Here is an 11,043-nt window from a genome sequence, read left to right on the forward strand (position 1 = left end):
ACCCCCTATAAGCTTGCTCCCCACCACGTGGTCAAAGGCCCCCTTGATATCCATAAATAGGCATGCCCCAATCTCGTGGTTCCCCCAATTTATAGAGATTTATAAAAGGTAGTTATTATTTTATTATAATGTTGCAGGGCCTGTTTTGGGTATAGGAGATGGATATATTGATGGTTTAAATATAGGTTATAGGTCTATAACTAGGATTAAGAATTTGTTTTAGTCACAGCTTAAAGATATTTTATATTCTTTATATTTTTTAGATATTATTTTTCTTCTTTAAATAAAGAAGTAAAATTATATTTTATTATATTATATTAGCTGTTATAAATTGTGCCATTTAAATAATTACTTCTAGCAGCAATAGAACCTATATAAGTTAGTATTCTCTAATTATATATAGATTAAGCGCTATCTTCGTCACTGTAGATAATAGCTCTGTTACTATTATAGGCCTTTCTACTTATAGAACTATTGGCTTTGGAAGCTGCACTGCTAATAGTAGATAAATCTATCTTAAGATGACTGGATAAACCACTAGATAAGCTACTAGATTCATTGTTTAAGATTTCAGCAGATCTAATATAGGTGTATCCACTCTTAGTGATATGGCTAATAATATCAGGTCCAGGCGTGGGAAAGTTGATTTCCTAACCCTCAATCGTTATGCATCTACTAGGCCTATTGATATTGGCTATAAAGATTAATAAATAAGAAATAAAGAGAGTTATGCTATAAGAAGCTATTATATTATAAGGTCTCAAGTCATTGCTCTTATCTTCTTTAATAGTCACCTATATATAATTCATATACATCTCATAATTTCCTATTTTATTAAACCATGACCAAGCAAACAAAGCCTAGCTAAAAGGGGTATCTAAGAGAATAGTAAAGGTATAATTAGATGTTAAAGAATACCCATTTTCTATAGACTAGATTATAATAAAGGTTCTACTAGTATCATAGAAGAGAGATATTTAGTAGGAACTACTATTATAGGTAGTAGTCCTACTAAGGGACATACTATACTAGTAATCTATGATGTAGGTTATAACAGACCTAAAGAGATCAACTTAGTAGCTTTTATAAGAGAAGTTCAACCTAGAGGTGTCTAGAGGATTAGTATATGAATAATTCTTTTTATTTTTATTATTACCTAGGTTAAGTGAGCTATAAATAGGGTAGAGATTGCTTAATTATATATATATAGATACTACAACTACTAAATAGATATAGATTATTATTTTTTTTATTTCTTAGACAGCACTTTAAGTCAGTAAAGAGCTCTAATAAGATAGAATATTACTTAGTGATAGTTATTTTATTATTAAATCAATATTCTAAGTTAAGAGGATCTAAATTATATATATAATCTTCTAGTGTTTCTTTATAACTCTATTCTTTAATCATTTTAATTCTTTCAGCCCGCTCTCCTTAATCCAGGCTAGAAAATATATTTAGGTTGTAGTTAGAAAAGCCATAGTAGTAATATATAGAGGGCTTAGAAAGTATTAGCTTGGTCTATATTATATAATAATAATAAAGCATTATTAAAAAGATATATAGTGTTATATTTAAGTTTAAGGCTGCCTGAAACTTCTTTTAGCATTTTAAGTGAATAGCTACACTATGCTAATAGTAATTCTTTTATATAATAATTTTTGTATTCCCTTTACGCGTTTTTTAATACTACTTTCTTAGCTAAATTCTATCTTAGATTAGAATAATTAATTTCCTATCTTTAAGTTATAGTACTATAATATTTAGATATAGTAAATTATATAATTAGCTTAATAATTATAATATTACTCTATACTATAGATAGGATCAGAGATACACTAATATATATATAGTTTAGTCTAGTTATAACTTGATCAAAAGTTAAGTTATACTTAATGGTATTATTACATATTATATTCTATAATAAATATAGTAAATAGTTCTACTTCTATATCTAAATATATTTTTTGATGTACTTTCTACTTGGCAATTAAGCAGATTAGAGATATAATAAATCCTTAGTTCAGTATTAAAATTCTGGTATTTAGGGCAAGCTTTGTATACGCAAGCTAGCTAATACTCTTAAATATAGAGTACTAGTAGTGATAGAGAAGCGTATATTATTAGTATCACTAGCAGTTTAGACAATTCTAATAGCTGGCCCTATCTTTCTATAAATAGACTATAAATTTCTCTACTGTAGTAGAATTTCAAGTGGCACCATACTATCTAACTAATAAGACATAATACATTAAATATTTATAATATTATTGATTAGGAGCTTTCTTAGATATAATTTAGAATAAACCAAGTTAAAATAATAGAAGTATATTATAGTTATCCTATTCAATACAAACATATCTAGCGCAGCAAAGTATCCTTACTAAATATAGTAGATTTACTTAATAGTACTACGCATAAAAAGAAAAAGACTAATAATAATTTAAGCAATAACTATAGCAAGCTTACAACCCTTAAATATAACTTAATTCCCAGTGATAGTAAGAACAAGCATTATCTTATAGATAGTATGATCTAGGAATATTTCAATTTCTAGAGAGAGATCTAACCTAGTTTTAAAGTCTTAAACTATCCTATAGACATTAATAGATATTATAACACCAGCAATCAATAGAAAGGCCTATGCTATGCTACTATACTAAATATTCACTTCCCTTTCTACTAGAATATTCACGTTTATACAAATATACAAAACCTTACTAGGAAGAGTCTGCTAGAACTCATTTCTAAAAAATCAGTTAAGAGAACATTAGGAAATTATTTATATATTTTAAGTCGTTTATCTATTTCAGAGGGTAATAGTAAATTTAAGATTAACAACTATATAGATAATCCTAGTTTAATCTATTTGTTTAAAATTATAACATTGCTAGAAATAGTTATAAGAATGGACCTATGGCTTGTCTCCTTCTAAGAGAATAAGTATCGCTGAATAATTTATTAAAGAGAATAAAGAGTAAAGTTTATTATATTATGCTTAAAACTTAAATAATCTTCTAATAAAAAAGCGATGCCTTTAATATATTATATATAAGAGTAAGTATAACTATATATCTAACTTGATAACATAGCTAAAGGCCCATAAGTTAATAGTGACTAGTAAAAATACATATACACTCTACCCACCCAACACCACCTAAGTCTACCAGCACTGTCCTGACCCTGGCATAACATATCTATAGTAGAGTTGATCCAGGATCATCCCAGGTCAATAAATAAGGATTGCGAAGAAACGGGATTGATAGAAACAGACGCTAGTGAAGTTTTAGGACATTCTATAGTATCTATCTATAATTAGTATAGATCTATCCTAACTAGCTGAAAGAAATTTAACCCTATTTTTAGGCAGTAAAATTATAAAATCTAATAGACTAGTTTCTTATTCTATAATCTATTTACTTTATAGTGATATAGTATTATCTAGAATAAACTACTATCTAAAATTATTCTAGATGCTCTATTATAGAAACATGACCAAAGAACTTACTTATCTTATTAATTCAATGGGAGGACTAAGGCTTGCTAGTAGGATATCTAACTTATCTAGATCAGACTTCAATTATCTAAATCTAAACCAGATAACTCTTAAAAAATCAATTCAGAGGTTGATATAATCTATTAAAACTATAGCTATACATACACAGCAAGTCGAGTCCTCAGATATTGCGCAGCTAAGCTCTCTAAGAAGAAGAGTCAATGATCTTGCACGTGTAACAGAGACATTTAATGATATAACTGAACAATATATTATAGCTTATATTATATCTCTTACTAGTCTAAATACATTGATACATAATATGCTGTCGCATTTTAACGAAGAATTGATAAGTATCGTTCAGGACATTCTTAATGGCACTAGTGATAATAGCAATGTTCTGCGTGAGATTTTAGAGATGTGCTATTATCAGGCTATTAATACCTCTGGTACTCTTTATTCCGATAATTACTTTATTCCCCTGGGCGAAGCCAGATCTGAATGGCCCTATGATCCCAACTTCAAGAGTAAGGCATACTATAACTATATAAACTGTCTAGATATCGATAATAGCTATGTAGAGGCCTTTCGTGTGCGATATAAGCATGAAGTGGAGAAGAAAAGACAGCAAAAGAAAGAATAGATTAGATTTTAGATTCAGGGACTAAGTATATATTCTAATAGACTTATACTATTCTATCTACTAGTAAGTTATCTTTCTTAATACTATCTTTTCTATATCTCCTAATACTTATTTAGAGTATTTAATTAAATAAGTATAGACAGGAACAACCATAATATTATAGCTTCTAAAAAAAGCATTTCCACAGAATCAAGGCGCAGCAGAGTCGATCTCCTCTTAAGGACAGAAGAGGAAGCAGCAAGAATACTATATAAACACCTAACCAAACCATGCTTTAAATAAAATAATAAAAGAGAAGATATTAATAATCTAATATTATAAAGTAGTTCTTTTCTTTTTATAATTCAATACACTATCTAGAGATACTATCAACGTCACTCTACCTCTATTGAGGTTAAAATCTATATAGTTAATATAACAAAGTTTCTTTATAGATAGTTTGCTCAGGACATATCATTAATCCAGGCCTATTATAAGGCTCTAGAACTTGATAAAGAAATACAACAATTCTTCGATTTCTGTCTGAAAAACAAATATTATGATAATAGGGAGTATCTATTGCAAGGAGTATTGCATCATACTGGGCGGTCTGTTGTGGTGTCCTTATCACAACTCATTGATGCTGGACTATACACTTGCTTGCAAAACCAGTGCGCGTTTCTACACACATTGATTGTTTCTGAACCCCTGTAACTAAGACAGCGCTAGGCCATATTCGTTAAATTATTCCGAGCCCCTGTCTCAGGTCTCGGTAATGATACGGTAAGTAAGATTTCACCATTCAGAAGCGACGACTTAGCGTATTCGTAATACAATTTTACAGTGTACCACGTGAGGACACTTCCACTAGCGGGAGATCCTCCGGTAGATCCTCCGGTAGATCCATGCAACCTTAATCATCCTCGTCATTGACAACCATAACAGAGCCAACTCCAAATGGCTCCACCACTAGCACTATCAATCCGAGAGTTCATACGAGATATGATTGTGAGCAATGAACTCACTACCTCCCAGATTGTCGAAGCTGTTAACTGCCATCCAAGTACGGTCAGAAGACATCGTAACAACTTACAGCTATTTGGTAGCGTGACCGCACCTCCAAATAACAGTGGACGCCCACGCCGCCTTACACCGGTAATGATCAAGGCCCTCTGTGATCATCTTCTTGAAAAGCCTCAGTTATATCTAGACGAGATGGCAATTTTCCTTTGGGACGAATTTAACGTACAAGTGAACATATACAGTATTAGTCGGGCTCTCAAACGTGAAGGATGGTCTAAAAAGACTTCCAAGCAAAAAGCTAGTCAGCGAAACCCTGATTTACGGGATGCATATATGCACTTCATATCTGATTTTAGATCATATCATCTGGTATATGTGGATGAATCAGGATGTGATAAAAGAGTCGGCTTTCGAAGGACAGGATGGTCACCTCTTGGCATAGCTCCATCACAGGTGACCAAATTTCATCGGGATCAGCGTTACCAAATTCTTCCAGCTTATACACAGGATGGAATTATCATGTTTCGCATTTTTAAGGGCTCAACCGATGCTGCATTCTTCGAAGATTTTATTGACGAGCTGCTTCATCATTGTGGGAAATGGCCAGAACCAAAGTCAGTTATCGTTATGGATAACGCTTCTTTCCACCATTCTGAAAACATCGAAGCGATGTGTTCAACAGCTGGAGTCAAACTTGTATACCTACCCCCATATTCTCCTGATTTGAATCCAATCGAGGAGTGTTTTTCTGAGTTGAAGGCCTTCGTACGACGTCATTGGCAATCGTATGAGGACGACCCTGATCAAGGGTTCAATAACTTCCTTGAGTGGTGTGTTCAAAAAGTGGGTGCAAGGGAACAAAGTGCAAGAGGACACTTTCGAAACGCGGGCATTGAGATAGAAATACCACCAATCTCATGCTAGATACGAAGTCTACTAAGATTAGGTTCTCTTTGCTGGTTTGCATTTGATTTTATTATATGGAATGGCAAGTGCTAAAACACGGTCAATGTATGGGGCCAACCACCAAGTCGCAGTTTCATTATTTGTCCCAAGTTCGTTGACCCGTCCTCTTTCACATTCATTTTTTCCAAGTCCTCAAGTATACGGTCTATGTATTCACCCGCGCCGCTAAGGTTCATGATACGCGAGATAGCACGGTGGACACCGAGGAGCCGAGGAGAAGGGGGATCAATAGTTCGATTGGGGCTGAGTGACAGTGTGCGAGTGATGGGAAAAATTGGATCTCGTAGAAAAGGGCTCCGCTCCGTTGAATCAATTCTATATTCGTGAGGCATGCCGGTCGGTTCAAAATATATCTGAAACTCGCCGAATAAACGGTGATTGTCCAGCGTTAATGTCAAAGCATTCATCGGACTATCAATTTTCGGGTACTCAATAAGATGAATAATGCCGGGATCAAACATATCCAGAATTCGGAGTGCGTTTTTCTTTGAATCGCTCTAGGACTGAAATCAACAGAGTGCTTTCAAAAGCGTTGATTTTACTTACCAGTTCCGTGTCCGCAGAAGCAACCGTTACAAGAGAGTGAGGTAGGATATGCGCGACCTCCAAGAATGAGAACCGCTCGTTTATTTCCTCTCGAAGGAGGTTTCCATCGTCGTCTTTGCTATCTTCTCCATACTGATCAAAACGCTTACGGGCTTCACGTCTATCGAATTTCCGAGAAATCACGCATCGGTGACGATCGCGCAACAGACAGTGTTCTCTCAGTATAGATATACGCTCCCTTGTCCCAGTCGGCGTAGGCGTTTGTATTGAGGATAACGATGGAGGTGTTGGTTGTGGGGTCTTCACCGACGAGGCTCTGACTAGAGACGAGTTAGATGACGATTTTCAAAAAATCCGAATGATACACCATACGTGGAAGTAAGAAGTTCTCAACTATAAACTCAGCGAACGCTTCGATACCGCCGTAGGCTTCGCTTAACCTGGCGGAGTTCCATGAAGCCAGGTCACTAAAATACGCGAGGTAAGGAGAAATATCAGACTCAGCACCGTCACCTCTCCTCGAACATAATGTTTCATATAAGAATGAAAGGAAAAGCATCAAAAATGTATCTTTTGATGCGACATGATCAAATGTAGCTTGAACAAGTGCAATAGGCTTATACCCTCTTGGCGGCCTCTGTTCGCTGTCATAGTTATTGATGAGTTCCTGGAATATGGCTCGCGCAGCCTGGCTTTCATGGGGCGGCAACGTAAAAGGCTGCGAAAAGTCCAAAATACCCTCAAGAGATAATTGGTGTCGATGTTGGCGTTGGCGCTGATATGGGGACATTTTCAATGACTAAAACACTAAAGTGGGTGAAAGAATTTATTCTGGCAAGTCCAACGCGCAATCCCGCTCCATTGCAACCCGCGAACGTATTGTGCCAAGCCTCTTGCTGATTAGGTAGTTACCTTCTGGAACTGTCACGTGCGGTAAATCACGTGAATCACATGATTGCTTCCCTATGTTTTCAACCATCTACCCCGCTCCATGTCGACAATACTCTTCTGCTTCTTATAAGAGGCTACTAATATGGCGTTGATTCCTCGGGAAAATCTGATTATCTGAAATATAACAGAAAATATGGCTGATATCAATAATTGCGTTCTTGACATACCAGTTCCCAAATCTGTAAGACGTATGCTGACCGTGCCACCCGTCTGCCTCAGCAAAGTCGAAGATCTACATATTCTCGACCTGATCAAGGAGCTTGGCCAGGAGTTTGATTGCTGCCAGGATGAAATTAGACAAACCCTTAATCTCGCATCAGGTCCCTCCGATTTGATAATAATTCTAGAGCGCCCGTTAGACTCACCGAATTATACCCTAACAACCGAGGAATTCATTCGGAAGTCTCCGACACTGAATGCGGTTGATGAACTGATCAAATTTTCAACAAAAGGAACGCGAAGTATTTACACTGTATCCGTCCTCAACGCGTTTATGTTTATACCTGAAAAGAGGCCAACGGCCTTAGATCAAAGATGTCATCAACTCTTGGGACGGATAATTCGTCTTAAAAGACCTAAGGTTCTCCTAGTCTGCCATACCAAAGGCTACAGCGATCTATCGATGCAGGAATTTCATGTGCCTTGCAACGGTGATTACAAAATGGGCTATAAATCCATATGGATTGATACCGAAACAGAGATCAATATTGTGCAGTCATTTCATCCTTCAAGAGCTGTGAATTATACGCCCTGCAATCCAGAGTACAAGGCTTTACTATTGCATCATTTTATGGCAGCATTTTCTCTCCTGCACGGACGGTATGACGAACCAAGTGTCATTGAGACCCTACGCAGCATATGTGCTAAAAAACGGTAAAGTGCCTCTCTTCTTAGGATAGTTATCTTACTAAGATTGATATTTCCCGTGATAGTCTTGACTATCTCCTCAAGAGCTGGGAAGCTGCAGATAGGATATCGAAAGCATTAGACCCGGGAAGCGCATTAACTAGAGCGAGAAGAGTTGCGTTCAGTGATGAAACTGAAAGAGACAGAATAACAAGAGAAAAAGAGTCCTTCGATGATATGTACCAGCGGTTGTTGCAATTATCTGAATTTGCCCAGCCTATAGGTGCACTCTCAATATCTGCCGTTGTGGTATATCTATGGAAATCACATTTCGGTTCACATCCTCTGTATAGGCAGGTCATGACTATGCTGGCGTCCAGAGGCAACGAACAAGAATGTTGGCTCCCTAACAAAACCCATGCCTTACATGCAAAGGCTATAGAAAACACATTCTCGAGAATGAATTTGAAGGATACACAGATATTGCCAGCCTCATTCGATCAATCGATATCAGACAAAGACAGTGCAGCCATGTCTAACGCCTCGAATACTCACGCTTATTATCCCGAAGAAAGACAAATGTTAAAGCAGCAACTTCGAAACAAGGTGGACCCGACTCTTCTCCAAAAAATGATCGAATACGTGAAGGAGGATTGTCTCATTGAGAAACACCTTACCAAACGTTCCATTTATAATCTCGGCTCGTCTTTAAGAATATGCCGCCTGGTTTCTCAAATAAGATTCCAGATCGAAATCCTCCGATTGGACGACTACAACTTAGAAGATGTCGAAGATTTCCTCGATGCTAGTGACCGGCTTGAACAACTTATTATGCAGTTTCCGGAAAAAACGTCTTAGAAATGGGAGAGGAGAGATTCAATACACATATTTTCTCAGAAACTAAGGGTCAAGCCGTGCGCTGATTGGTCTTTTGTTCGGCCTGTGTCACGTGCGAAGAATCCTGTAATCTACGCAGGGGTTTGTGGGGCTTACGGACTCGGAAGCACAACCGGTCCAATTAGGGACTACTTAGCCGCGATAAGCTGGGCCGCTAAGCCCAAATAGGGAAGGTATTTCAACAGAACCGTTGTGCCACGTGACAATGTCCTTTGAAAATCGGGTCGGGAAATCAAAGCTCCACGCGTTCGCAACTCCAATCCTCCCGCCGATTGTCTATTGTGGTTCAAAAGCCATACAGGGATGGTCCCACTTTATTTTTACAATGGTGCAGCAAATCTTCTGTATTCTAGGTTAGCCCATTCGACCGACCATATAAGCTAGTAAAAGCCGCGACAGATTCAATGAATGAATTAATTTGCCTGCGAAGGCGGTGATCTAGCAATTATGTCAAGGAAAGAATTTAGTTTCACTCGTTTTCAGGCTCCTCTGTACCATTCCTGTGCTCCCGATCCTCAAGCCACAGCGGAATGTCGTTAGCGAACCTGCGGGCCATACCAATCGCAACCCCTGGGAAAGATTCTGGGTCGTTATCAATGAAGATCTGCTGCAGATCAAGACACTTTTCCAGCGCAATGTCGCGCGCTCGGATAATATGTTCCCTGGAGTTGACGGTACTCACTCGTCCAAGATGCCAATTGGCATAATTTTCGAGTGCTTCTTCAAAGGACTCGGATATCTTGAACGAGTGAGCTTGTTCAATTCTAGAAGATTTCGACTGATCGCCGTATGAGCAAGACAACTGCTGGGATGATGGCGTCGGGAGGACATTGATATTGATAGCAGGAAGCGCTGATGAACTTGCAGGAAGGTTGGGACTTTTCTGTCGTCGATCAATTTGTTGTCGTTCTTCGGCAAATAGCTGCTCTCGAATGGCCTCGGGAACGTCATCATGGGTGTTAATGACACCATGATTTTCCACGTATTTGACGAGGCTACGCAAGTGATGCGTTCTTAATCTGTAATGCTTTTTACTTACTGGATCCTGCCAGCAGTACTGTCCTTCGTGATGACAAGGTGGTCCTGGACAACGCATTTTCTTATAAACGTCTCTCCAATACGTCGGCCGCCCTGAGGACTCTTCAGCGTCAATTTGATCATCCAAATCACCGAGCATTCGGATAGTTGTTGATGAAGACCCTCTTTTGTCAGTTCTGCCAGGTGGAGAAGGATTCGTATCCTCTGTATACCTGATTGTCATGGAAAGTCTTAGCCTTTTCCCCTTGCGGAACAATGGTTCCCACTTAAGAAGCTGCCTATCTATAGCTGTCCAATCAATATGATTAGTTTCAAAGCTCTTGGTAAGGTCACGCTCAGAACGTTCGTTTACAGAAACCACAATAGTAGTCTCATATGACCGTACGCGTTGATTGCTTGCCTTCCTCAGGCGCTGACGCACAGCTTGATCGGCCTTCTCCTTTATTTGTTGCCAGTATGAGGAGGGTTTCAGGACCAGATCTTCTTCAGTATCTCTAGCTACACCGCGATTGTTGACAAAGGCCCTCCACTCAATCCGATAGTTGATATACGTCTGTGTATCGTCCTGACATGATAGTAGATTACTATTGCTGGCTTCATCGTGAGAGCCTAAACGGCCCGGGCGACGCAAGGAGGATGAACGTTCGGAATTTAGACG

General features: G+C 37.9%; 2 protein-coding genes across 2 annotated transcripts; both read right to left on the minus strand.

Moving 5' to 3' along the window:
• Window positions 1-6,136: 6,136 nt before the first annotated feature.
• Window positions 6,137-7,443, minus strand: BHQ10_010333 (uncharacterized protein; the record flags this gene model as incomplete). The annotated part of the gene is made up of 4 exons (XM_040872952.1): window positions 6,137-6,604; window positions 6,654-6,813; window positions 6,863-6,969; window positions 7,021-7,443. 4 exons carry the CDS (start codon window positions 7,441-7,443, stop codon window positions 6,137-6,139), a joined length of 1,158 nt encoding a protein of 385 aa, XP_040738835.1.
• A 2,373-nt stretch (window positions 7,444-9,816) lies between these two features.
• On the minus strand, window positions 9,817-10,508 carry BHQ10_010334 (uncharacterized protein; the record flags this gene model as incomplete). Its single annotated transcript, XM_040872953.1, has 2 exons — window positions 9,817-10,342; window positions 10,387-10,508. 2 exons carry the CDS (start codon window positions 10,506-10,508, stop codon window positions 9,817-9,819), a joined length of 648 nt encoding a protein of 215 aa, XP_040738836.1.
• Window positions 10,509-11,043: the final 535 nt, after the last annotated feature.

This window comes from Talaromyces amestolkiae (genome assembly GCF_001896365.1).
Source record: "Talaromyces amestolkiae strain CIB chromosome Unknown scaffold34.1, whole genome shotgun sequence".
NCBI lineage: Eukaryota > Fungi > Ascomycota > Eurotiomycetes > Eurotiales > Trichocomaceae > Talaromyces > Talaromyces amestolkiae.